Below are 27,105 nucleotides of genomic sequence, written 5' to 3'. Positions count from 1 at the left end.
CCGTCCCCCTGGCTGGCCTGGCAGAGCCTCAGGCCTGGTCCTTGGAGGGGGAGCCCCGCGACCAGTGCTGACCCCAGTGCCGACCGGCTCACAGGCCTCGGGTCGGGTTTGCACACTGCACTCCTGGCTGCCTGCTTCACGAGTAAACTCTAAAAACAACACCCAGAAAGCTTGTATTTAAAAAACCTCCCGTTTTCTAGGGATTTGAAGCCCCCTGAGAAGTGCCCGGCCTCCTGCCCCTGGGTGGGCGGCTCAGAGCCCCGCCGGGACGCGCACGGCTGCGCGCTCAGACCTCACGTGGAAGAGGCTGGGGGTTGATGAGCTCTTAGCAGCTCCGCGTGGAGACGCCCAGCCTCCGGCAGCGGCAGGTGAAGCCGCCCCCGCCCGCCCCTCATGTAGCTTTATTTCAGCCCATATTCCTAGTCCTAGAGCCGAAGGGACCGTCTCGCAGGGACCAGGCTGAAGCAGGGAAAGTTCGGTGACTTTTCCGTTTACAGAAGCTCCAGCTCCTGACCCCACCTGGGCTCTCACTGTCCGGGAGGCAGACTGCCCGCCCCCCATCACCTTGGCCCCGCCCGGCCGGCCCAGGTTTTACTCATTTAACCCCACGCTCCGCTCCGTAAACTTTTCACCAGGACCTGCGCAGCTGCCCTCGGCGTCCTGTGCTGGTCCCCTCGGCACCCTGGCCTGGGAGGTAGGTGTCTTTCTGTTTCTCTGGTCCCGGCAACCAGACACGAGGGCACCAGGGCCGGTGGTTTGCCCTCCACGGGGCCGCAGGGCCTCCCCAGCCTCCTCCGCACAGGGCGTCGCTGGCCTGGGGGCTCGCCCTCCCGCCTGCAGCTGGGCCCCTGGCCGCTGATGGAGGTGCCAGCACCCCCTCCCTTTCCCTGGGCGGAGTCCACCAATTGGGGGCCAACCGCCGTGCACCCAGCTCTCTGGGGGAGACGCTGGGAATGGAAGGTGTGGGTGTTAGTGAGCCTCACCTACTGGGCCGAGTGCTTGCTGGGGCCCATGGGCTCTGGAATACGGGGCAGCCACCTTCCCCAGCCGCCTGGGAAGGTCCGCGGGGTGAGGGGTGCCCTGCTCGCTCTCGTTCGGTTTAATTAAAACGGGAGAGACGTAGTGGAATTGCTGGCTCGGTGGGGTTTACTGGCTGAAGCTGTAACAGTGGAAGAGCCTTGAGTGGTCCAGTCAGGTCAGCCTGTCGCCCGAGGAGATTCGGGACCATCTCTTTCTCCCAAACCCAGTCTCCTGCCCCCAACTCCACCCTCCCGGAGGCAGTTTCCTTGCGGCCTGCCGGGTTCCCTCGGCCTGGCCCTGGATGAAGGGACACTGAGCAGCTGGCCAGAGTTGGCTGGGTTCACAGCTGTCGGTGTTGGTGGGGCGAGGGCTGGAGCCCACTTGGAAGGCAGGCGCCTCCTAGGGGAGAGCACGTCCCAGCGCTCAGCTGGCCGCAGGTTAGAGCCAGCGTGTGGGGACGTCCTGGCCACGCTAGGAGACGTCCCCGCGGTGCCTTGGTGAGGGGGTGGGCGCGCTGGCCCCCTGGCTCCCCATTGCTGTCAGAAACCAGCATGTCGTCCTGCTTGGGGCCATGCTGAGTCCTCATGGGGCAGGGTTTGGGGTCCTGGTCCCTGCAGGGCCAGTGCGCCAATGGCTTGTGCAGGGAGCGCCATCGGGTGTGGGCACCATTGCTGGCCACCTCCTGGTGGCTTGCAGTGCGTGGTGAGGAGGCCTGCCCCCCCAGACTCGGTCTCACTCTTGTGCCTCAGTGCAGACTGAGGTGGCTTGTGACTGACAGTGTGTGCAGTAGGTGCCACTAACACCATAACCCAGACCGTCCCCAAGGCCCAGCGGGCATCGGGCTGAAGGTGTGGGCCTGACCGTGGTGTGAGGGCCAGAGCCCGAGGAGGGCCTTCGTCCGGCTTCTTTCTCGCCTTACTAATAAGCAGGCCTAACTTTAAACAGGGTCAGCATTAGGGTTCAAGACGCAGTTCCTAGCAGGTCCCTGGTGCTGGGATTTAGTGTGACGGCAGGAGGGGAAGCTGGGGCCAGGTAAGGACGTGTCAGCGTTGCATTACGAGGCTGTGGGTGCCACACGAATACCCCAGGCAGACACTGTGGGGACCTTCCTGGCCTCTGCCCCCCTCTGCACTGCCAGCCCTCATCCCTAGGGGACCGAGGACAGTGGGGGACGGCTGTCCTGATGCCCAGCCTGGCCAGAGGGGGCAGGAGGGCAAGAAAACAGCTAGTAGTGTGACTGGGGCCAGGCATGAGGGGCCTGCGTGTCTAGAGAGAGAATGCGCTGTGAATGGAAGCCTCGAAGAGTCCGAAAGGCTTCCACGGTGTTCCGATGCCCCGATCTCCTTACGTTTCCTCCTCCCGCCTTGAAGTCCCGTTTGCGAAACTGACCAGAAGTCCATGGGTGTTTATTTTCCTGGCTGAGGCCTGCCCTGGGCCGCCTCTCACCGTGCCTTCAGCCCCCAGGGCCGCCTCAGGCTGTCTGTCGTGCCTTATTGTGGGGACCCGGTGCAGCCTCTATTTTATGCCCAAGACACCAACTTGACTGTCCCCACATGCCTTTTTCCCTCCTCCAAGTCCATCGTGCCTTCTGCCCGGCTGTCGGCAGCTTCCGTTGGGAGAGTCTTGGGCCCTCTCTGTGTGTGGACTTCTGTGAATATGATGGGCTCACATGTAAAGAAGGGATCTGATGGGAGAGTACATTGATTTGTTACACATGAAATGGAAGTTTAAGAAAACCCAAAGACTCTATAATAAATTGTAAAGACGTGATGGTTTGTATTGTATAATGAACTAAGCCTCTGTAATTTTGTACCATACATGCCTTTCCACCATAGGATCAGCTGCTTCTAAATAAAATTAAATGATTTCATGCCTAAGTCTGAGGTCAGTCCTTTTGCTTTTCCCTCCCCCACCCTGATGTGGGGGTGTTTGGGCTCCTTCTAGACTGTTCCACAGGCAACGGGCGGTCGGTTCTGAGTGGTTGAGATTGGCTTTTCACATGTAGCCTGGAGGGGGAGGTCCAGGGAGCAGCCCAGTCCCCAGCTCAGCTCCCCAGTCCCTGCTCACCTCCCTGGCCCCTGTGCTCTCTGTCATGTGGATTAAAGGACCAGGGAGGCCCAGGTGGTTCCGTGAACAGTCTTAGGTTGAGACTTCTTACAGGAGCCAAGAACCAATAGAAACTTTCTGTTGGCCTTAGACCCAAGGTAATCGGAGCTTCTGGGCTGACGGGGGACAGCTGGCCTGGGAGTGGAGGGGTGGGGAGAGGTCACTTCTCTGGAGCAGGGATGTCCAGCCCTCAGGACACGCCTGCCTGGATCTGTGGAACTGGCCCCATGCCAGACCCCCAGCCGAGGAGTAGCGGCTCCTTGCCACTGCCGCACAGGTGGGTTGACCTTGAAGGTTCTGCAACAAGGTGTTTGGGGAGGGAGGAGGGTTTTGGCTGTGGACGCTGTCTGGGCTGGTCCTCCTCCCACAGGCTGTGGAGCCCGATGTTGGTTATTGGGGCCTATTTGCCCACGAGGCCAACATTCTCAAGTCCTGGCACCCAACTGTAGACAGTGCGGGTTCCCAGCAGCTCTGGGGACATCAGCCCAGTCCCTTGGATCTGGGAGGGTGAGCTGGCCTCCTGTGAGGCCACCTCAAGGCCACTGGTGGTCACGGGCTCAGCCCGGCACCAGGGAGGGACACAGACTTGCTGGTGGCCCTGTGCAGAGCTGCGTCCTTTCCTGCGTCGGTGCCTCACTCGGCCTTCGTGCGCTGCAGCCACTTGGAGGGCTGATTGGAGGTGGCCATCAGTCAGAGCACATCTCAGCAGGACTTGTTTGTATTCATAAGTGCCCAAGAGTTGTTCTCAGAGATAAGCACTGCCAAAGAATGACAGAAACTTGGCCGCCAGGAGCTGCGCTGCTCCGAGGCAGGAGTCTGAATGTAGAATTGATCTAGCTCCTAGGATAAATCTTATTTTCCGAGCTGCTACTGACTCTCTTGCAACTCAATGAGGTCTCCTTTGTCTGCATCAGGCTACGGGGCTTTATGGTCGCTCAGACACAGAATGGATGCTAGGGGATTTGTCACATTTATTTCGCTCACTCACCGAACATCGGCACACCTGCCCTGGCGGGTCTTAGGTGCACAGTGCGGGCAAGTTTGTCCCGAGGTGCCCACAGTCGGGCGGATCCACAGGGCATGATGCCGAAGTTGGGCCCCAGAGGCACTGGGACTGAGGAGGTCACCTCTAGGGAGGAGATGAAGGCACGAGGGCGATGGGAGGGGACAATTCCCAGGGGGACCAAAGGACAGAACCCGAAGGAGCAATTCTGGCCGGAACAGGGGTCAGTGTCATCAGTACTGCCCCTCCCCATCTGCCCACTTCCACCTGGCAATGTAGATCGGGTTTGGGGCGGCTGAAATTTTTGCATAGTCTTTTCTAGTTATGTATAGTGAGGAAACAGACGGTTTACGTCAGGTTTTCTCTGAGGGGGAAGTAAATTGTCTTTGGGGGAGAGGAGAGCTTGGACACTGTGTCCTTGAATCCTGCTTAAACATTGGATACCAACCATTGGGCACCTTTAAATAAGCGCTAAAAACAAAGCCTCAGCTTCATTCTGTTTGCTCTTTGCCGCTGAAGGGGAAGCCCCAGCAAAGAGGCGCTGGATCCTGGCAGGAGCGGGAGGGTGCAGCTGACACTGCTCAGTGCGATCTGTGAAAGGTGGAGAAACTGCTAGGAGCTGGGGCTTCTGGATGGAGGTGGCAGATGGTGGGAAGGCTGGTGGTCTGGTTGGGAAGCTGGGTGAGGGGGGATGGGGGACAGGCAGATAGGAATCAAAGCATTGGCTGGAGTCAGAGGTGGAAGGACCCAGGGGCTTTCCCTCAACCAGGTAGTTTGTCACCTTAACCCTTTCACGGTCCTCAGGTCGCTGGGGGCACCAATCCTTTTCTAAAGCAGACAGACCGCTCCTACCCTTGTTGGTGCCGGCCGGTCCTCTCACAAAGAAATCCCAGCCAGTCTTGTTCAGTTATACATTTTATTCTCTAATAGGTACAATACTAAAATAAACACAAATTAAAAAAAAGTTTTATTAAAACAAAAACTGTACAAAAAAGCAGTATATACTACATTTTAATTACAGAACAGTCTACTGTCCAAAAGGCACTAATCCAGAATAGGAGATACAATGATACAGGACTCATTGAACTATTTTAATTAATACAATAGAGCACTTGTTCCTTGGACCATTTACATCTAGAAACAAGGGCTTCTGCTACAGTCATCACACACTGTTATAAATATGAGTCCCACAGGTGAAGGTGCAGTATCGCTCTCCCTAGAGAAGGCTCACATCAGGGGGACCGCGTGGGGCTGAGGTGTGGGCAGCGGGATCAGCGGCCCAGGGCTGTGGGACTCCTTCCTGAGGAAAGGCTGGCTGCCCTGGGCACCTGGAGCTTGTCTCCCAGCCTGGCCTCCCCCAGGGGCTTTCTGGCCGTGACTGGCAGCCACTTTCCCCGCCTTGTGTGTTAGCACCGGGAAAGGGGTTTCTGAGATGCTCGGGGAACCTGCTGGAGGGCTGGGTGGTGAAGCGCCAGCAGCTCAGCAGAAGGGAGGCATTTCGGTAACTTGATCTGAAAAAGGCAGCAACTACTCAGAGGGACAGGGGTCCCGGGGCGGCCAATGAGCTGGCACCACAGCCAGGCAGACCCCCTTCTAAGAGGCCCTGCGCACCCTGCCCCTCTGGGTCAGCGGAAGAATTTGGTAAACAGATCTGATAATCTCTTGTTCTGGAAGCTGATCTCTAGAAGTGGGATTTCGCTTCCCCAGGCCCTGCCGGCCCTCGGTCCCACCGCAGCTCCACTGGCAGCACAGGGCCGAGCTCTGTCCACTTACCCGAGTGTGCGGCCTGGCAACTCTCTAAAGCCTAGATCTCATTCTCTAATGGACTCTGGACTAAGGAAGAGAGATACTGCAGCTTCCCAAACAGTGTCATACACATAGAAGACGAAGACAGGCATCTGATGTTAACAAAAATAAGTAACAAAGAAATAGGATGAAACCAAATCTCTTCTCACAGCATCCTATACTACATCCTCCTTCTGCTTAGCAGAAAATTGTACGTACACAAAAATACAAATACACAATTTTGTAGAACAGTCTGATTTTAATATATTTATATATATTTATATTTATACGAGTGGCAGGTTAGTTCATTATATAGAGCTTTTTGCACTTTTGGCTCATATGCAACAAGGCTTATAAATTCAGCTTTAGCTTTCATTCAGGTTTTATAGCTTTTGAACAATTGTTTTCACATTTAAAGCAGCATCCAATTTGCACTAGGAGTTTGTGGTGATTACGGGAGAGATGGGGACAGGAGGTTACTGATGGGGAAGGCAGAGCCCGGCACATATACATTCCAGTGTGTGTGGCCATGTGGGGAGGACTGCTATGGGAGGAGCTGACCATGGTGACCCCTTGAGGTAGACTGAACACCTTACAGCAGACTCAGACACAGGTGCGACTCCCCTCAGGGACACATGGTGCACAGGTGGGGACAGAGACTGGGACGCCAGAGGGAAACACAGACTAAGACACAGGAGAGCCCCGGCAGGAGGCTCGGACAGCCCTGCAGACACGCGAGTATTTGGTGGATGCTAAGGGCTCCCAGGCAGCCCAAGGGTCTGGCCCGTGGTGTCGGGTCACATTGGAGGCCAAGCTTGCTTTCCGTCTCTCACGCGCTGTGCCAGCTACTTCCCACCTACAGTGCCGGTACAACGGCCTGCACATCACTCCGCCAGGATCACTCCCCAGCACGGCTCGCTGCAGAGTTCCAGTCAAGTGGAAGGAACCCGGGCCTCTTCCTGCCTCTAATTGCATTGCACTGTTGTTCCCCCGCTCGCTGCACTCTCCCTACATTCATCTCTCTCTCAATTACAACCCGGGTAATTGACAAGCACTCGGTAGAACCTGTAAAAATAGCATCTGGAGAGCTGAGGGGCGGTGACTGGCATCCAGGCTGGTGGCCTCCAGGAAGGCCTTACTGCCACGTCACCGAGGCAACATCCCCCGTTCATCACTTTCATCCATCGGCCGCCCTCCTCCACCCGCGGAAGAATCCCTCGGGCAAAGGGGCCACTCCGCGTGAAGTGATGCCTAGCTGTTGGGCTGTTTCATTGTCTGAACAAAAATGTTGGATTATTAATGAAAATAAAGTGCCTGGCTATGGATTGTTCCAGTTTGCAAAACCTTCTAACACACCAACAAGCCATGTGAGCGTTGCTTAATGCCCAGTGTGAACAGCCAGGGGTCACAGAACAATCTCGTGCGCCCACCGAGGAATAAAGGCCCGGGTGCAGGTCAGACTAACTGAGAAAAGAAGCAAACACAGAATCTCACACTCACTTTCAAGACGCGCTTCTGATCTCCTTCCCGCAGATGCAGTCCTCCCTGAGCCCTGTGCGCAGCGCTTCTGAACCTTGAGTCTAGGAGGCGAGGATGGGGCGCCAGGGTCCCAGTGCCTAACGGTGGCAAGTGAGTCATCGTGTCTGCAGCCATCATCACGTGACTCTGACAGACAGCTGCTGCTCCCCCACCTTCTTCACTCAGTAGCTACAGACCTTGCTAAGCAGGCCCCCAACATTCGCTCTGAACCAAGACCATGACCCCATCGACAGAAACACCCTGAAGCAGCAGCACAGGAGAGTGACAGGCCCGCCCGGTGGGGTGTGCGGTGGCCCCACTCGGGCCCTTGCAGCTGTTCTGCCTGCAGAGGCAGCCACCACGCCTTTCCTGGAGGACGAAGTGCAGGTGGGGAGGGCGGGGGCGGGGCACCGAGACCCTCTGGCAGGTCCCAGAGGTCTGTAACTTGCTTAGGCACTTAAATCATAGAGAACTTTATGCTCAGAAGGTACCGCATACCAGTGGCCAGTGGCCAAGGAATGGAGGGGAGCCCGTGGGGAGTCAGAGAAGGCTGTGGGCTCTTCCAGGGGAGGCAACGGGGATGTTCTTGGCATCTGGCAGGGACGGCGTCCGCCTGGCAGCCTGGGGGAGTCTGGGCTGGGCCCAGCGAGGCCTTTCTTTCTCTTGGAGTTCTGCAGCCCAGCGCCGGGCTGCGGGGCTGGGGGAGGTGTGGGCTGCACGGACGTGCTGTCATGGGGGAGAAAGAACACCAGGAAAGAAGAGGCCCTTCCGAGAGGAGTGTTATGCAAAACCAGCGAACAGCGAAGAGCCTGCGGCCCGGAACTTTGGTTTTGGTTCGAGGCGCTAAGGGGTTCACTAACAGATTGAGGTGTGGTTTCACGGCAGATAACCAACAGCTGCGCTCTCGCCCTCGTCCATCCACTCTAATGTCTGAGCTGCCCACCCTCCAGGACCCTGGCATGAAAGCCAGTGGAGTGTCACGTCACTAGAGTGGCTGCTGTGCACATTAATGCGGCACTAATGCCCTGCTTCCAGCTTAACAGCTTCAGTGTATGACCAAGTGGGAAAATGACCCTCACTAGTTTACGCCAGGCTCTTGGTTCCAGTAAAGCAAACAAAGTGGGCGAGGTTGCTGTGCTCCCAGGAAGCCAGAAAACAGGACTGAGGCTGAAGCTGGGCCTGGAAGTGATGGAAGCAGCAGAAGCTAATGGAAGCCTGGTTCTGAGTCTGTCTGGCTGGTGAGCCATGTGCTCCTTCGGAGGGAGGAGTCAGTGTCTCCACACCAACATGTCAGTGGTGCCCAAATGCCACCAAAGATGCCAACCTGGATTGATACCTAAATGGCAGGTGTGGCTGCCTTCCTCCCCTTGTGTTGATAACCAAAGAAACAAGGTCCCTGTTACAGGGACCATCAGCCCCCGAGCTGACCCGGGGACCCGCACAGGCCACTCCCTGGGGCCTTGCTCCTGGTGGTTTCCACGCTCTTGGGCTTAGGACAGAGCAGATCAGAAGAGACCGACCAGCCCTGGAGAAAGACTTATTTTTGAGAGGAAAAGAGTTGGGGAGGGAGGAGGGGAACATGGACTTTTAGTTAGGGAGTCCTCAGTGAGCTTGGTGCCCTGTCCCTGAAAACAGTCGCCGAACCACCACACAGACCCTGGGCAGCCGGCCCCTTTGCTGGGTGCGGCTTGGCGGGCCACTCAAGCTCACGAGGACCCCGGGGAACCAGGGGCAGGCGGACATGGGACACTGGGATTGCAGGGCTCCAGTCCACACAAGCACTGGCCCAGGCCCTCTGGACGGTGACAAAAGGGACGGCAGAATGAGGTGGAACGGCTTAGCAAGACCCCTCTAAACAAGCAGGCTGCCTACAGGTGCCAGGCTCTCAGAAACGCGAGAAGAGTTGAGCAGAGAAAACAGGGTGGTGGTGTGAGAGATCAATATTCCCTGCATCACTTAACTGGAGCTACCCCCAGGAGAGCTCGAGAACCCCAGCCCCTTGGAACCGGGGCTCTAAGACAGCTGTGACATTCCTCCCAGTGACAGGCAACACCTCCACCCCCGCCCTGGAGACGCACAGCCCAAGGCTCTGCACTCCTGCTGCCCTGCTGCTCGGTGTCTAGATCATCGGGTGACACAATCTGGCGTCCGAGGGAACCAAGTGCACAGAAGGATGCCGTGGTGCTGGAGGACTGCCCAGAGCTGTCCCATGAGAAAATGGAACAGGTCAAAGGCAGGGACTGACGCAGAGCACTGCAGCACACTCCCCGATACCACCTACTAAGATGGAGGAACAGGTCAAAGGCAGGGACTGACGCAGAGCACTGCAGTACATTCCACGCAGCCCACTCCCCGATACCACCTAAGATGGAGAAAACACCCGGAGATTTTACTGGACTGGACTCCATGAAGGAGGTCCAGCTCAGGGCAGGGCCTGAGTCTCAGTGAGGCAGTGAAAGCCCTCACGCAGTGCCTGGCACAGTGCACGCTCAGGAAATGCTGCTGTCGCCAGGGGCGCCCAGGGCTCCGGGGGCTGCATGTGTCTCTGCTAGTGTTTCCATCTAGAAGGCAGCATCTTTACTCTAGTTTCTTGTAATCTAGTAGTGAGTTATCTTCCAGGAGCTGGGAAATGAGAGGAGGGATGGGATACTTTTTGGGGTCATAAACCCACAATCTTTCCAACTATAGAAGATGGACAGGATCCCATTGAAAAGTCCCAGTGACTGCACACGTGTTGTGTGTCGGGCGGGGTTGACAGCCATGTTTAGATCTCACAGGGGAGAAGCAATGCGTAAAAACCTTGTATGGCATTGCTTTTCCTGATCTAGCCCAACTATACATGTGACTGTAGGTATTTCGAAGGGAACAAAAATTTTAAAACCCCAAAGGCAGAACTTTTTTCCAAATGCTGTGTGTGTGTGTGTTTGTGTGTCTGGGTTGCAGCCAACCTCAGCATTTCATGAAACTGGAGAGTAACCAGCACTGGGTTAGGATTCCTTCTGGTATGTGCAGAGGGGGAAAGGCTGTATATGTGGATGAGCAGCAACATATGAACAAAAGCAAGAGCTGGTCTCGTTTAGTGTGCTGGCCAGGCAGGCTCCGCCCTGCCAGGATGACGCAGCTTATCAAGGGGCTTTTGTGTGGACTTGCTCTTGATCATACACTGAGTAGACTCTGCCGGTGAGGGAGAGGCCAAAGGAAGCAGACTCTAGAGAAAGGCTGGGTGGCGACCTGCAGCTCCCGCCCAGGGGGAGGCCTTGGGTGCGAACAGTGGGCAGCGTCGGGCAGGGGACTGTGTGCAGCGTCAGGACCACCCGATGGGCCGCAGGCCGCTGACACAGCGCTTGGTTAACCTGTGCAAGCGCGACGGGGGAAACCTGGTGGAATGCATGCATGTCCTTTTGCTCCAGTAACTTCGGGACATTGCACATATCAGGATTCCATTCATGCCTCACAGCTGTTTAAAGCCCATGTATGTTAGTTCGTTATGTGTCTGTGTCATGTGATCCAATGAGGAAAACCCTATTTAGCTCATGTGTGAATGCCTATTTGATAATGACTTTCTGATGGAGATGGCAATGGAAGTATCAAGTAACAAGGACATTTTTAAAATCCTAGGGGGCTGGTGAAGCAATAAATGGCTCGGGTCAGGCCAGCAGCAGACGCTGGCAAGTGGGACGGAGGGACTGGAGGGCCTGTCGGCAGCCGACTCAGTTGGGATTCCGACGAACGGCCGTGTGGGCAGGCTGGGACTGATGCGAGAGGCAGGTTTCAGGGACGTAGAATCAAATGGGGAACCATGTCCAAAGGCTTCCATTTTGAAGCTGAAATATCTCCAAATCCTTCTCTCACTTCAGAGAGGACACAGACACCCTGTCATTACTTCGTTTACTGAGCTGCGGTTCCCAATGTTCTGGGGAGCATCGTGCTGAAGGGAACAGGGTGGGGGAGCTGCCACTTTCAATCGCACGGAGGACAGAAACCCTTTTAATTATGACCATGCCAATCCACATCTCGCTAAGGCAGCTAATTACAGTCAGGAGGACACTCAGTCATTCAGAACAATTGTCATCATATTTTTATATACTCATTCTGTGCCACCCCCTCAATTACCATGGTTACAAGTTGAAAGGATTCAGGCAAACCTTCGTTTGATCACAGCACACCAATGTGAATTTGAGAGTTAATTATGGCTGTACAGCCACTTTTATTTTAAAGGGAGAGAATGGAAATGCAGCCGGCATCCCAAGATGCACGAAGCGTGCCGAGCTGTGTGCACAGGCCCTGCTCGGCCAGCGCGTGGCAGGTGGTGACTGTGCCCTTGGCTGCTGCCCCACGCAGGCAATGCCGTGGGCACAGACACCCACCGGAGGGGACAACAGTGGGCAAACTGATCCAAGAACTTGCCAAGTCAAAGTGACGTGTTGGGAGAGGAAGGCAAAGCGCGTGCAGAGGACGCCTTCCCCTTGTTCTCAGGGAGCTGGCTAATGAGACGAGGTGTGAAACGCGTGTAAACTCTGGTGTAAAGTGCCAGTCAGCTCTCACTTCAGTGGAATCAGCTAGATTTAGTTCTGCTCACGGCCTGTCCCCAATGCCACACGAGGGATGATGAAAAGGAGTCCAGGGATATGCACGTCTGGGATCCCAAGGGTGGTGGTAAGAAGGGGATGTGAGACCGCTGGGTGCAGCGGGATTTTCCCTCTCTTCTCTGTTCCTTCCCTTCTTGCTCACACAAGAAAACCCATGTTATAGGAAACTGGGTTTCTCAGGTCCTTAGCTTTCTTTTTGCTGCTACTTCTCTTCCCCACCAAGAAAGAGGAATGATGCTGATGTGGAAACTTCTCAGTTCTCTAGCTTTTGAATGTGCACAGACATGAACGAAGCTGTGCCCAGAGGTCAGTGAGCCAACCTCGGGCTTAGCTGGGAGAGAGAACGGAGAGCAGCCTTTCCCAGCACAACCTGCTGCGAGAGGAGCTTCGGTATTCGGCAGATGGCTTCCTAGGCTCGATGACTAGAAAGCCTTTCCCACCTCCCCAGTTCCCCCGAGAGCGGGAAGGAAATCTCTCCTTGTAAGGAGCGCGCAGCACAGAGGAGAAGGGCCCTGCCCTGCATGCCCCGCCTGGGAGGCCCTCCCTGGACACCTGGCCAGGCATGGCTGCCTCCCGGGAAGACCTTCCGTTCTCGTTAGTTGCAGTACCTCCCCCCGAGGTAACTCGAGCCTGACGAGGTGACACAAATTAGACCCTGGAAATGAAGGGACAGTAAAGGGTTTCAGGGCACGCAGCTCAGTTTGCCAAATTCAATATGGCTGACAACAGATCCCCAAATCCTGAGAAAGCATCCCTGCTATTTAGCGAGCACACAGCAAGGAATGTATCACATGCGTAATTCCACCCGCACGCCACTCCTGCAGCACCCCGACACCCCACAAGGACACCACCAGTAGGAACTGGCCAACATGCCCGGCGTCCATGTGGGAAATCCCGACAGAGCCGGCTCAGTAAAGCTATCCATGGATCTGGCTGGGCTTAGCGCAGCCCTGACGAATGCAGTAGTGAAACATCACTAATACAACAACAACAACAAAATGACACGAGACTTAAATCACAGGCAAGAGTAACACAGAAAACCAACACACAGCAGAGGGTCAGAGCTACTCGGTGGACGTGCTGCCAAGCACAGATCACCAACAAGACAATTATTGCCTAAGAATCTGTGAGACTCACTGGGGAAAAATACTCTGGTGGTTTTCTGTAAAAAAAAAGGGGGGGGGGAGGGGTAGAGACATGAGCTAAATGGGAAGAGTGCTTCTTACCAAACCTTTCAGAACAAAGAGAAAGGACTTGAAGTTCACATTTTTAGGACAGGAGTGGGAGATTATTTATGAAAAACGGATTATTTCCACTGTTATGGGCAGAGAGAATGTAGCTGGTCAAAAAAAATGGGCTGAGAGGCAGGAGGAGTGTCGTGTGGAGATGCGCCACACTCCTGCCCTGGAAACCAGCTCCAGCCAGGAAGCCCGCGATGAGGCTCCGTGCTGGAGCCGAGGCAACGGAAGAGCTGCTGTTCAGACGAAAGGATGTGACCGGAGGTCCTGATGAAAGGAGAGTAGTTACACTTGATGCCTGAAGGTTGGGATCCAAGAGAAATTTATAGAGACAAAGGCCAAACGCAGAAACGAATCGTCCCCTCTGAGGTAAAATGACCTGGATGCCTGGCCCTGCGGAGCTGCTGCGAGCCCTGGTCCGCCTGCCGTCCACCCGACTGGAGTCCTGGTCTGCACACGTCATGTGTATGAGCTTTTCCTCATCCACATCTTTTTAGGGGGTCACCTCTACAGAGATGAGTAAAGGTGCCCTTTGGGGTCTTCCCGCTCCAGGCCTTCCTTTCTGTGAAGGGGTATGGGAATGTGGGGGCAGGGCGGTCCCACCAGTGGCAATGTGCAGGAACCAGAGTCCACAGGCAGGTGGACGGTGACCACACTCCTCTGCCCCAAGACGCTATTTGGTCCTCGCTGCACTAGCCGTCTCAGGTAAGAGTGGATTGGACGTTCTCCCTGGCCGTCACGGAACATCAGAGTTATCGACGGAGAGGCAATCTCATTAGGATGGTCCATCGTTAAAAGGTCCCTTTGTAAGGCTCTGTTTTAGGAAGGACGTGTACCCATGTGACCACAGTAATTTGATGAAGTCTTAAAACAATAACACAGACAAGTTACATAAACTGGGCAAGCCCCCCACCCCCTGCCTTCTGATCTTCCTCACGCAGAGAGATTAGCCCTGGAGAAAGCCCACCATGAAGGGAGAGGAGAGAAACGGGACGAGCACGGGAACAGCAGGGGGTTCTTTAAGAGCCCAGCTATTCCCTCCAGTTTAGGGTTTCTACTTTAATATCACATCTCAAACCTAAAAAAAACTTCAGAAAAAGTATTTACCATCCAAAAATATTACAAATTAGTGGCAATTCCATATGCCATTATAATAACTAAGGTAACTTGGACAAGAGAGTGGAACTGAACCTGGTAACAAACAAAAAAACAATAGGCCCCAGAGAACTAAATGTCTACTCCTGGTGAGAAGCAAGAGCACGTAAGGCAGTGTAAGAGCGAGCCAGCAGCCCTCCTGCTCCTACGAAATCCACCCGGATGTGCGCCCACAGTGGTGGGCACATTCCTTCCTTCCTCCAGATCCCAGACAGGGCCTGTACTGCCTCTGGATACTCACTCTCCTTTCTTTCTTCTTTGTCTCTTTTCCCCTTCCTTAAAGGTCTTAAAACAATGAAACCTTTTAGCTCCTTTCTGGCAATCACTGTAGTTCTTTAGAAACTGAAGTTGTCTTAACAGTTCGAGTCTGTTTCCTTAAAAAGACCAGCAAGAACTAACGATACAAGATGAGCAATCCCATCATAAGGAAGCTATCAATGATAATAATCTCCTTACAATAATCAATCATGGATGTGGCTTGTCAGACAGTGTATTTTTCTCTCCCCCCCCCCTTTTTTTCTGATTCAGCCTAGAATAAGCCAACAAAATTCCACAGAAATGGAAAGATACAAGTTACAGTTCTTCTAAGTCATACAAAAGGAAAGAAAGATAACACAATCTCCTAATCCAAACGAAAAGTCAAACACAGCAAGAAAGAAAACGAGTGGGGATCATTCCTGAGAATAACAAATGCTACTCTTCAATCTGTTGGTTCAAGTAACACAGTAAAACAGAAAAGGCTACTCCATTCTACTTCAATTCTTGGAAGTGAAAAAGTATATACATCCCCCTGAAATCCACGGACAAGAGCAGGCCAGGCCCTGTTGACAGCTCCTTAAGTCACAGACCCACACAGTGGCACTGTGACGCCCGCGCAGAGGCTGGCTCACACTGACGTAAGCGGGGCTCACAGACAAGAGCTGGTGGCGTCAGCACGTGCCTGCAGTGGAGTTAGACCAGCGAAAGACTGGCGGACATGCAGTATGTCACTAACGAGAAAGAGAAAAAGGAAGGTCAGTAAGTCTCACTCTCTCAATGGTTTTAAATTGAATACATTTGGGGGGGGGGGGGGGGGGGGGAGAGGTAAGGAAATGGCACCTTCTTTTATCTTAGAAGTCGTTTTCAGGTAATGGACAAAAGGGCCCACAGTCCCCTTACACAGGCCCCATTGTCCGCAGGAAGGAGAGGTGGACCGGGCAAGAGCAGCCGGCGCTGCCCCTCTCAGACATGCCCTCCGCTGACACCCGAGGGGAGGGCCGTTTCCTTACCGCAGTGACAGCGTGTCATTTAATCGGGATGCTGAGAGATCATTTTCATACAGGGCCAGCAGATGTAATTTTCTTCGATGCATGAATAGTTCATCATTTTTGCTACTAGATGACAAGGTGATCACAGGGTGACTTTATAACGCAAGTTCACTGTTTGGTATTTTGAGTTCTCAAAATGAAAAAAAGATTTATCAAATATAAATATCTTTAAGAAGTAACAAAAGTGCTACATATGTGATCAAGGAAAAAAATTCCATTAGGTTACTGCTGCTTAAAGAAGATTAAACTTTACAAATATTACCACATCCATTATCAATATGGCTTCCAATTATTAAATAAATTGCCTGTAGCAATACAGCTTTTCACACGGCTCCAAGGACAGAGTAAAGAGAACACCAAAGCAGTCACACCCGTCATGTCACGCAGACCCACCGCCTAAGCGGCAAACGTCCTGTTTTTCCTGCTCCTGTGTCGGGAAGTTAGCATCTGTGAAAGTCAGTCAGCAACACCCACCGTAAAGTCCTCTAAACCCCTCACATCGAGGGGGCTTCAGGTGCTGGACACAAAGACTGAAAGTTCGTTCACTCATTTTTGACCTTAGCTTCATCCTTGAAAGACTTTTTTTGGCGGCAGGGAAGGGGACGCAGGAGGCAAAGCAGCTCCTGACGACTCCGGCACTTTCCCAGACAGGCGAGGCCGTGCCACGCCTGACAGACAGTGGTTCTGAGCTGGACGTGGCCTCCATACACATTCAGCTCGTGTCACTTCCCAGGGCCTCTCAAGCTGGGGGTGTTTTTAAGTGACTTCTATTTTTGTCTTTTTTTGTTTGTTTTAATCATGGTCCCAAAGGCAGAAGGCAGTATTTTATCTACTGAGTCACACAGCGTGAGAGGACTGGATGTCTGTCAGGCATGTTACCATCACCTAAATCTGAGCTGGGGCTCTCCCGCTGCAGGCCCAGCACAGCCTGGACAGGCGTCACCAGCCCCAGTGTGACTGTTGTGAGGCACGGCTTGTTGAAGCTAGAAATCAGGGACCCCCACCCCAAGGTGGGGCTCTAGTGCTCCTTTCACTGTGGACACTCCCCACCTGGGCCGTCAGTCCCGGGCCACACTGCCTCAGCCTGCATCCTATCAGCCGAGGAGGGAAGGGGGACAGACGGTGGGACAGGGATCTACGGCACCCGCGGTTTGCATGTAGCCTAGTGTCTGAGGCCCGGAGGGCTATCTAAATACCTGGAAGCACTTTCTTGGAATGCTAAGACGGAGCAGCGAAATTTCTAGCCTTGGGGCCGGGAGAGGGAAGTGTGGTTGGTTGGTTGCTTATTATTTACTGGGAATTAATACTGAGAGAGTATATGCAAAGGCTGAGGGCACCATGCCATCTTCACAGAACAAGAAGACCCTAACGGCTAACTGACATACAAGAAACTGCAAGTTATACTGTGAGAACACGTGTTAAGGACCGAGGAAAGTCTGCTAAGGTGCTACGTCTAAACTAAGTTACTCTCACGGTCGCCCTCCCCGGTCAGTCGTCATCCAGGGCCTCTGTCTTGATTTCGTTGGCTCCTTGTCGGGCCAATGCCAAGATCGTGTGGTTGACGGCTGCCATTTCCACAGCTAGTGAGATGGGGTCCTGGTGGTCACTATGGCTAGTGCTGTCATCCTAGACGTGCAGGGATAAGAAACACACGTTAGAGGCCTGGGACAGTCTCCAGCTCACAGAAAGGCATGCTGGGCAAGGGGAGGGAGAGCAGCTGGGGGTGGAGGAGAGAAGGGGAGGGGCTCAAGACCGAGTGGGGCGAAATGCATTTAAGTAGACACTGAATGGATAGTCCAGAGATTTCGGGGTGACAGTTTTAGGATTCAACAAACAAGATTTTTCTTGCTGTGCACTGTATTCTTTCTTTCAGGAAATAGCTGGTGATGATAATCAAATCTGCCTCATTCTAGTTTTGCAAAAAACAGAGCACTAGTCACTGAAGGCCGTGATAGTGAGCTATTAAATTCTGGATGGTGCTCTTACAAATGGATTATTAGAATTCATGGTATCTCTCCACTGAACTGAGAGAACTAGACAGGAAGTTAGACAACAACATCTTATGGATAAAATTGCACTTTTGTAAAAAAAATAACCACCTCTCAATGACAACAGCATGGAAGTGTTGCTGTGGGACAGCCCTGGGAGCGTGTGCAGCGCCCTCCTGCTGTGCGGGAAGTGTGGCCACCTTAGCTGGAGTGTGAAGCTCCCTTCCCACACTGAGGTGTGAACAGTAGAGCTGGGGAGGAAACTGGCCTTGCATTTGTGGCATTGAACATGCGCCCTCCTGCTGTGCGGGAAGTGTGGCCACCTTAGCTTCCCACACTGAGGTGTGAACAGTAGAGCTAGGGAGGAAACTGGCCTTGCATTTGTGGCATTGAACACAGGTTACAAATAAGGGGTAGGTTTCCCACCTTCAGGGGAAATCTGCATCAAAGAACTTTGGGGAGGATCCGTCCCTTCAGGGGACAAAAGGGTGGGATATGCTGCCCTTAGGGCATCTGGAAAAAAGGTGGAAATGACCCTTCTACACCATAGACTAAAATACCAGCAATGTTTCCAATGAGGAAGACTTCCAAACACTCTCTAGGGGAAATGTGGAGCTACGATGTGGAGCCCAGAGAGGAACAGGTCCCCGGGGAAAGTAGGGGTGGTTTCATTCTCTTTCTCATGGATTGGTCTTAGGTGGTGAAAGGGTTGGGCATGGAAAGGCAGGCATCATCACGCAGTGTCTGTGAACAGGCTGTGACTCTGGAGGCAGAAGGAGCACAGTGGGCGGGATTTAAGAGCTGGCTGAGGAGCAAGGGAGGGGCATACGCCATAGGAAAGTTTCCTTCCTGTGGTCCAGGAGAAGAGACCACATTCCAAATGGAAATGAATTTCAAATCCTATAAAAATGTAAATAAAATCTGTCAACAGATATGGGGGGCAGGGAACTTCCCACATCCTTAGTTACTGAATTTTTCCATCCAGTGGCTACAGTTAAATATATTTCTGCCCCCAGGCAATGAAGAATAAGTTGGGTGAGGTTCAGGACATGCATTTATGAGAGGGTGTGTGTGTGTCAATGTGCCGGAGACTCTGGAAGAACCACTCATCTCCGCACACGGTTCCCACTGCGATGGGGCGCGGGGGTGGGGCCTTCCACTGTGCGCCATCGCCGGTGCTTAGGCGTGGGTACAGCTACCCAGCAGCCCCTAGTGTTTCTCAAACAGTGAGTGTGTGTGTGGTGAATGGTGTAACTTGCTTGTTTGGATCAGATCCTCCTCTCTTCTTCTACCTTCTCTGCTTCTCTGACTCCCTCTGAACTTCTTCCCTCCTCCTCCTCCCCATTGCGTACTTGCCAAGTATCCTGTTGTATGACAATAAATCCATGTGGGTGAATAACGATTTCTCACAAATTCAACAGGACAACTGAATCTTACCACATTCCTTTCTAATTACACAAAAATCTAACTAGACACGCGAGTACAGTGTGGAGGGACATCAGACTGTCTCCTCTTCCCCACCCATACCAAACGCACCACAGAACTGAGCTGTCATACTCTCCCACCCGCTCTGTAACCCCGATCCTCTGCTCAGCCACTTACCTGCTCTGAGTAGTCGTTGCCGTCGACATCGTCACTGTTGGAATGGCCCCCTGGACTCTGTACATCTATCCCATGACTCTCCAGGATTGCTGCTTCTTCGAAAAAAGCAAATAGATCCCTAAATTATCTGTTACAGCATCATAATGGCCTAAATGCTGAATTAATTTCTGTGTTGAGAAATTAGAAAGTCATTAAACAAGAACCTAGATTCCCTATGTTCTGTTTCTTTTAAATTGCAGACAGATGGAGTTCAGGGCACGGAGGTCAGGGGAAGGACATGTGTGCATTCTGGGACCCTGCTGCTGTGTGGGCTGCGTTTGTGTGGTTGACTGTTAGGTGCTTTACTGATACTTATCAACTAATAACACGAACCTCCTATCTTGGGGTGCGTTAAAGTGTTTGAGATTTGTAATGATGAAGAGGGAGTAAGTTTAAAATGAAATACAGTTTTAGAAGCTCAAAACCACCCCCCTCCCCGCCATAAGCTCATCAATTTCTTAAATGCTCCCTTCTTTTTTAAATCTCTGCCTTTTGCTATGTTCCCTGTCTAAGATTCTTTCATTTGAACTCTAATAATCAGATGTTCCTTAATACTGAGGTCATAACCCAGTAATAACAAAGAAGCCGGGGTATCACATTCCCTCTCTCCAGACCTTACAAGTATCTTTAACATGCACCACAGGAGTAACTGCTCAGAGACCATGTCTCATTCTAGAGCAGCCGTGGGCAAACTACGGCCCGCGGGCCGGATCCGGCCCGTTTGAAATGAATAAAACTAAAAAAAAAAAAAGACCGTACCCTTTTATGTAATGATGTTTACTTTGAATTTATATTAGTTCACACAAACACTCCATCCATGCTTTTGTTCCGGCCCTCCGGTCCAGTTTAAGAACCCATTGTGGCCCTCGAGTCAAAAAGTTTGCCCACCCCTGGTCTAGAACATTAAGAATAATGAGTTTTAGAAATAATAAGGGCATTATTATTATAACACAAATACTTTAAATAATACTAACTGGGTTATTAAAAATACAATGAAGAAAAACATAAGGCAATTCTTATTAGGTTAAAAATGTAGGGTACTTTAGACCTGCAGTTCTAAACTGAAGTCCCGCTTACAATAGACAGTGTTAGCCGCCCGGGAGGAGAGGCAGCCTCCCTGATACATTACCGATATTGGCTCTCCTCTTGATCTCCTTCCGCCTGTTGGCAAACCAATTATACACTTTCAGGGAGGTAACTCGCTCCAGGTCTGACAGCTTTTTGCCTGTGAATGCATGTAATAAAATTCAGATAACCTATATCTGAGACTAGTTTTAAGGAAGAATACTTTTCTTTTTTAAAAGTTCTTTTGATTGCATTTATTGTTGAAATAACAGATACAGGGTTTTTTGTTTGTTGTTTTTTTTTTGCAACACCTAGTACAGTGTTCATACGCAAATTATTATTGAATAAAGACACAAATAGCAACTAAGAACATAAAATGCCTGAATTCAGAAAGCCATGCAATCTTAAAGAATTCCAGCATTAATACAATCCTAAAGGATCTCACAGGTCAGTCTGCTAGGGCTGATGTTCACAGGAGAACACACAGAGGCTTCGTTTAATTAGCATCATTCTAGATCAATGGTTCTCAACCTTCCTAATGCCGCGACCCTTTAATACAGTTCCTCATGTTGTGGTGACCCCCAACCATAAAATTATTTTCGTTGCTACTTCATAACTGTAATTTTGCTACTGTTATGAATCGTAATGTAAATATCTGATATGCAGGATGTATTTTCATTGTTACAAATTGAACATAATTAAAGCATAGTGATTATTCACATAAACAGTATGTAATTATATATGTGTTTTCCGATGGTCTTAGGCGACCCCTGTGAAAGGGTCGTTTGACCCCCAAAAGGGTCGCGACCCACAGGTTGAGAACCGCTGCTCTAGATGAATGTGCTGTTCCTTAGCAGGTTTCCAGACAGCTGGTTTACGTACGTCTTTCAGATCTTACACTAACTAGTTACCTGCTGTCTCATGTTTTCTTGGAGACTAAAGGTTACTTAGTCATCCGTTACTATAACTACGCTGCAACACAGCATGAGCAGGTACATTCTAGATTTATTATCTTCTTTGCTGTCAAACGTGCCTTCTTAGGGACAGCACCATGCTTGCCAACAAGGACCCACCTGCACCTTCCCCTCCCACCCTGTCCTTTCCTGTCTCAGCTTTTAATCCACGTGGGTGGAGACACCAGGAAACAGGTTAGGGCCTGATGAGCTAGGGGTAATGTGTTTTCCAGGAAGGGTCGGAGTTCCCACAGCTTTAGGGATGGGACTTTTAGATGATGTTGGAGCTGAGTTTGTAAGCTCTGGACTTTTAAGCAGTCAGGCTTCTAGCTAAGGGAGAATAAATTACTATTTTATTATTATAAAACATTTATACTTTAATTTATAGCCTTTAAGCCAATCACATTAATGGGCCAAATGGAGATCAATTGGATTGTCATAACTGAATGGTTTCTGGTAACAAAAACTGTAAAATGTGGATTATCTTAGCACCTGGAAGAAAGGACGAGTGTGTTTAAGTGGCTCTGCTGACTTGCATGAGAGCAGGACCTCAGAATAAAATCCCCCAGTCCCTCCTGGCTGAGCAGAAGTCCTCCCAAAGCCAACTCCAAACACAGTTCTCTCTTCAGTTGTAAATTATACAATTTACAATTGTTAAACAAATCTATGCCAATATTTTTATTAACAAACCCTGATTAAATATTTAAACTATTTTGGAATTGATACATTTATGCTATTTTTTTGGAAAAAGAAATCTACAGCCTTTAAAAAAGTAATTTCAAGGTCTCGCATCTTAATCAGGGACACTCCCTGGAAACATTCCCATATGAACGTCTGATTGGAGTAGCACATTCACGTCCCCACGAAGTCTGGTTTGACCAGGACAGGGCGTGACTCTCCACAGGAGAATGGCAAAGGAGAGCGCGGAGTGGGATGAGTCAGAGGCTTTGTGTCCTAAGCGAGGACCTGAAGCCAAGACCTGCACCGCAGGGCACAGCTCGTTGCCTTACCTGGCTTCTGTATAACTGCATTGCAAGCGTTTGCAATTTCTTCTCTCTTTGCTTCATCTGGATATTGGTTCTCATTGAAGTAACTGCAGAGGCAACCAATTAAAACACAGTTTTAACTTTTTAAAATTTGCTCTCTTATAACAGCAGCCCATGAGAAACACTTCCTTCTTTAGGGTGTAGCACAGTGATTCCCAAAGTGGGCGCTACCGCCCCCGGGTGGGCGCTGCAGCGATCCAGGGGGGCGGTGATGGCCACAGGTGCATTTGTTTTAACTTTTTTTGTATTACCTTTCTATTCTGAGTTCAATAAATAGTTTCATAATTTCAAACTTCAATGTTTCTAATTTACACCTTTCTTTACTGTATTTTACGAAAAAGGTAGAAACATTAATACATATATCTTTCTGTTTAATTGCTATTAAAATTTAAAAAAAATTAATTTCCAGGGGGCGCTGAGTAATATTTTTTCTGGAAAGGGGGCGGTAGGCCAAATAAGTTTGGGAACCACTGGTGTAGCATTAGAGTGTCTAGTCCAGGCTGTGCAGTGGAATTTTCTGAGGGTGGGATGGTCTGTGCTGTACTGTCTACTATGGTGGCCACTACTCTCACGTGGCTGCTGAACATGTGAAATGAGGCTGATGTGACTGAGGAAGTAAATGTTTCATGTGATTTAATTCTAGCGAATTTAAATAGCTACATGTGACCAATGGCTACTACACTGGATAGCCCAAGCCTAGCCACTGCTAAGCTTCATTCAGAAATGTCCTTGATATGAAAGCTACTGTGATATGCGTGGCTGGCTGAAATCAGAGTTCTGTTACTGAGGCACTGTCACAATAGGGTTTTTCGTTGTGTGTCAGACTGTTTGTAGTAGCCAAAATTGGAAATTACCCAATTTTCCATCAATGGAAGAATGGCAGAACAAATTATGGGACATCTATATTTATACACAGCTATTTTAAAATGACTAAGAAAAAAACAAATTAGAGCTCTATCCATTGACCTGGAGGGATGTTTATGACCTATCCTAAGTGAGAAAAACAGTCTGCAGAATAATGTGCCTGCAAAAGCACCATGATGGAATTTGAAAAATTCCTGTCTATGCACATAAATTTGCATGGATAAAAGCTAGAGGAATACACATCAGGCGGTAAATATTGATTAGTTCTTTGTGGGGGAAGGGGATTAGTGGAAGATGTAACAGTTCTTTATTTTTGCCTTTCCTCTATTGTTAAACAGTACATAGGTACTTATTGTACCCTCTGCACAACAGTGCACAAAAGAAATGGGGTTGACTGCACCCATCATCAGACCTGTGAGGCTATATGTGAGAGCAGAATGCTTGTTAGTGCTACTTTTTCCGTCATTTATGAGTTTTTTAAAAAAGAAAAAGAACTTTCATCCTTTGAACTTGGAAACTTAAGATCAGGAAATGATCTTTTGTCAAATTCTGGTACCTCCCATTTCTTCAAGGGCTTCACCTCCCCTCACACTCCTGTCCACATTGGGGGAAGTGCCATTCTATTTGGAGTAAACATGGGAGGCCCCTAACCCTTCCAGTGAACCCCCAGACCCCACCACCACTCCTCTTCCCCAGCCCTCCCCCTGGAGAGCATCCTTCGCTGCAGTCCCACACAGCGGCTGCCAGCACCGGACACCTCCTTTTTCTAAGGCTGAAGTCACAGAACTGTATCATCCCACCCTTTCAGCTACCGTCCCCCCACTCTGGTCTCCTGCTTTATTCCACGATAAGCATCTCTTCCCATGTGGTTTTCTACTATCATTTTAAGGACTCCAGTGTTCACAGTGAGGATTTTTCAAGTCTCTGTCTCCATAAGTGCTCTACTTCCACATTCCTATTGAGCTTTATCTTTACTACACTTCCGCTATTTACTTGGGTAAAGGCTCGCTGGATGAGTGCCACAAACCCAGCAGCACTGGCATCACCGGGGAGCTTGTTAGAGAGGCAAGATCTCAGACTAAATCAGAGTTTTTTTTGTTTTGTTTTTTTTGTTAGATGTTTTAATTGACTTTTAGGGAGGGACGGGGAGAGAGAACCATTGATTGGCTACCTCCTGCACACCCCATTCTGGGGATCAAACCCGCAACCCAGGCATGTGTCCTAATGGGGAATCAAACCTGCGACCTCTGGGTGCATGGGACAATGCTCAACCAACTAAACCACACCGGTCAGGGCCAGAATCTGAGTTTTAACAAAATCTCCAGGTGATTTGGTTAACATCTGAGAAGCACCAGATTAACTTATTCCTTTAAAATTCCACAGCAAAGACAACAAAAGCAGATACTACACACCTACTATTTGTACTTGCACTACAGGTGAAGAAGAGAATGAGATAGGTTCTGACGTCAAGGAGTTGATAATCTACTGAACAGAGAGACATATAAATCAATATACTTGTGGTAAAATCCCAGAGGATGTCTAGAGAGAACTGTGGGAGTAAAGATGAAGACATGCTCAGTGTTTTTTTGCAGGAGCCTGGAAAGACCCAGCAGAGGAAGTGCCACTTGAGTTAGGCTTGAAGATGTGAGGGAGTTTGCAAGGCAAAGAGGAGGAAGAACATTTCATGCAAGGGGAACAGCATGTGCAAAGGCAAAGCAGGTAAAGGCCTTCAGGAGTCTGTGCAGAGTGTGGTGAGAATATGGGGTTCACAAGAGAGGAGGATATATTCGCCTGGAAAAGTAGGTTGGTCCAGTTTGTGATGAGCCTTGCCTGTTCTTTAAGTAGTAAAGACTTCACCCAGAAATCGAGGTTTTCAAGCCACAAGAGATATGCTCCCATCTATGTTTTGAAAGATTAAGTTTTCTAGACTTAACCCTCAGAATTCTACCTCTATAATCTTAAATTCTGAAATTCCCCAACTTTCTACTTACATACTCCTCCTTTTCAAAATAACTTATTCTTCATTTTCTTTATAATCTTAAATCCCTTAACTCCCTACCCTCCAACTTTTAAAAAAATCTGTTTATCTATTGCTTTTCTCCTGGCCTCACCTCTCATTTTGTTAAGCCTGTACTTAACAATATGCCTAAGGAGAAACTTAGATCATGTAGCGTTTCTGCCCCTCATCATACCTACACAGCCAGTCTCCTACCCCGCAGAAAGCACCTTCCACTTGTTTCCTTCATCCTTCTCTCAGGTACCAAGTGTTCTTGGATGAAGTCATTAAATAGAACTAATTAGTTTCCTTAAAAACCCAACTTTACTTGGATTCCTCATTTCTGATGAGAAAACTTCAGTCCTTTCTTTTAAAAATGTTTATTTTTCAATTACTATTGACATACACTATTACATTAGTTTCAAGTGTACAACATAGTGGTTAGATGGCTATATGACTTACGAAGTGATCAGCTCAGTAAGTCTAGTACTCACTTGAAACAATGTGATTATTACAATATTGACTACATTCCCTATGCTATATTTTACATCCCCATAACTATGTTTATAACTGGAAATTTGTATATCTTAATTCCTTCACCATTCCCCCAACCACTCTCCCATCTGGCAACCATCAATTTGTTCTTTATATATATTTGTATTGCTTATTTTATTTTTTAGATTCCACATATAAGTGAAATCTCTGAGTTATTTCACTTAGCATAATACGTTCTAGGTCTATCTATGTTGTTACAAATGGCAAGATTTCATTCTTTTTATGGCTGAGTACTATTCCACTGTATATATGTATCATATCTTTATTCATTTGTCTATCAAAGGGACAGTTAGGTTGCTTCCCTACTTAGCTATTATAAATACTACAGGGAACATAGGGATGTACTTATCTTTTCAAATTATTGTTTTAGATTTCTTTGGATAAATACCCAGAAGTGGAATTGTGGTGAGGTATGTTCCCTCGATCCACATTTTGCTGAGAGTTTTAGCATAAATGGCCATTGGGTTTTGTCACATGCTTTTTCTGTATCTATTGATATGATCATTTGATTTTTATCTTTCAATATGTTTATAAGGTATACCACTTTGTGAATATTGAACCAACCTTGCATCATGAGAATAAATCCCACTTGATCCTGGTGTATGATCTTTTTAACGTATTTCTGAATTCGGTTTGCTAATATTTTGTTGAGGATCTTTGCATCTATGTTTATCAGGGACACTGTCCTATACTTTTCTTTTGTTGTAGTGTTTTGTCTGGTTGTGGTATCAGGGCCTTTTAGTCCTTTCTAACCAACTCTCTTTAATACTCTTTTTATGCCCCACTTACCTGAAACCTTTCCACTTCTTAAGTCCCAAGACTTCAAACCCACTACTGTCCTTTTTGCAGATGACCTTGCCTCCTCTTTCACCAAGATGGAGGTTATTTAAAACTAGGGGCTCGGTGCATGAAATTCGTGCACTGGAGGGGGGGGTGTCCCTCAGCCCAGCCTGCCCCCTCTCACATACTGGGAGCCCTCAGGGGATGTCCTAGTGACGGCTTAGGCCCACTCCCTGCTCCCCTTGGGGAGTGGGCCTAAGCCGCAGTCTGGCCTCCCTTTGTGGGAGGTGACCGGGCTGATCAGGGGAAGGCACCAGCCCCATCACCTTGCTGCTGCAGCCACTGCCAGTCACCGCAGCCAGCAAGGTTTTTTCATCAACACGGACTCCAGTCCCTTCACCATGAAAAAATGACAACTTTCTTTAGGCATTTTCAAGATGTGTCTTTCATATAATAATAATTTCTTTATTATTTTTTTTATCCTCACCTGAGGATA

General features: G+C 49.9%; 2 protein-coding genes across 8 annotated transcripts in view; one reads left to right on the top strand and one right to left on the bottom strand.

Annotated features, from left to right (window-relative positions):
- KIF13B (kinesin family member 13B) overlaps nucleotides 1-13,530 on the top strand; it is a 192,824-nt gene extending 179,294 nt beyond the window's left edge. Inside the window, 2 exon segments of the mRNA XM_014546454.1 lie at nucleotides 3,497-3,633; nucleotides 13,350-13,530. Coding sequence (XP_014401940.1) covers nucleotides 3,497-3,633; nucleotides 13,350-13,530 — 318 coding nt within the window.
- Nucleotides 13,531-14,753: 1,223 nt separating this feature from the next.
- Nucleotides 14,754-27,105, bottom strand: part of HMBOX1 (homeobox containing 1) — a 206,720-nt gene continuing 194,368 nt past the window's right edge. Inside the window, exons 7-11 of one of the 7 annotated variants that reach the window (XM_005874615.2) lie at nucleotides 22,379-22,461; nucleotides 20,480-20,575; nucleotides 19,312-19,406; nucleotides 19,002-19,073; nucleotides 14,754-17,347 (exon numbers count right to left, since the gene is read on the bottom strand). In XM_005874615.2, coding sequence (XP_005874677.1) covers nucleotides 17,210-17,347; nucleotides 19,002-19,073; nucleotides 19,312-19,406; nucleotides 20,480-20,575; nucleotides 22,379-22,461 — 484 coding nt within the window. In that variant the 3' untranslated portion in view covers nucleotides 14,754-17,209. Of the gene's footprint in view, nucleotides 17,348-18,968; nucleotides 19,074-19,311; nucleotides 19,407-20,479; nucleotides 20,576-22,378; nucleotides 22,462-27,105 lie in introns of all 7 variants that reach the window. The other 6 variants (XM_014546442.1, XM_014546443.1, XM_014546447.1 and 3 more) reach the window with 6 other exon arrangements.

This window comes from Myotis brandtii, unplaced genomic scaffold (genome assembly GCF_000412655.1).
Source record: "Myotis brandtii unplaced genomic scaffold, ASM41265v1 scaffold447, whole genome shotgun sequence".
NCBI lineage: Eukaryota > Metazoa > Chordata > Mammalia > Chiroptera > Vespertilionidae > Myotis > Myotis brandtii.
Note: the sequence above shows the minus strand (reverse complement) of the source record. Positions and strands in the feature narration are given on the sequence as shown.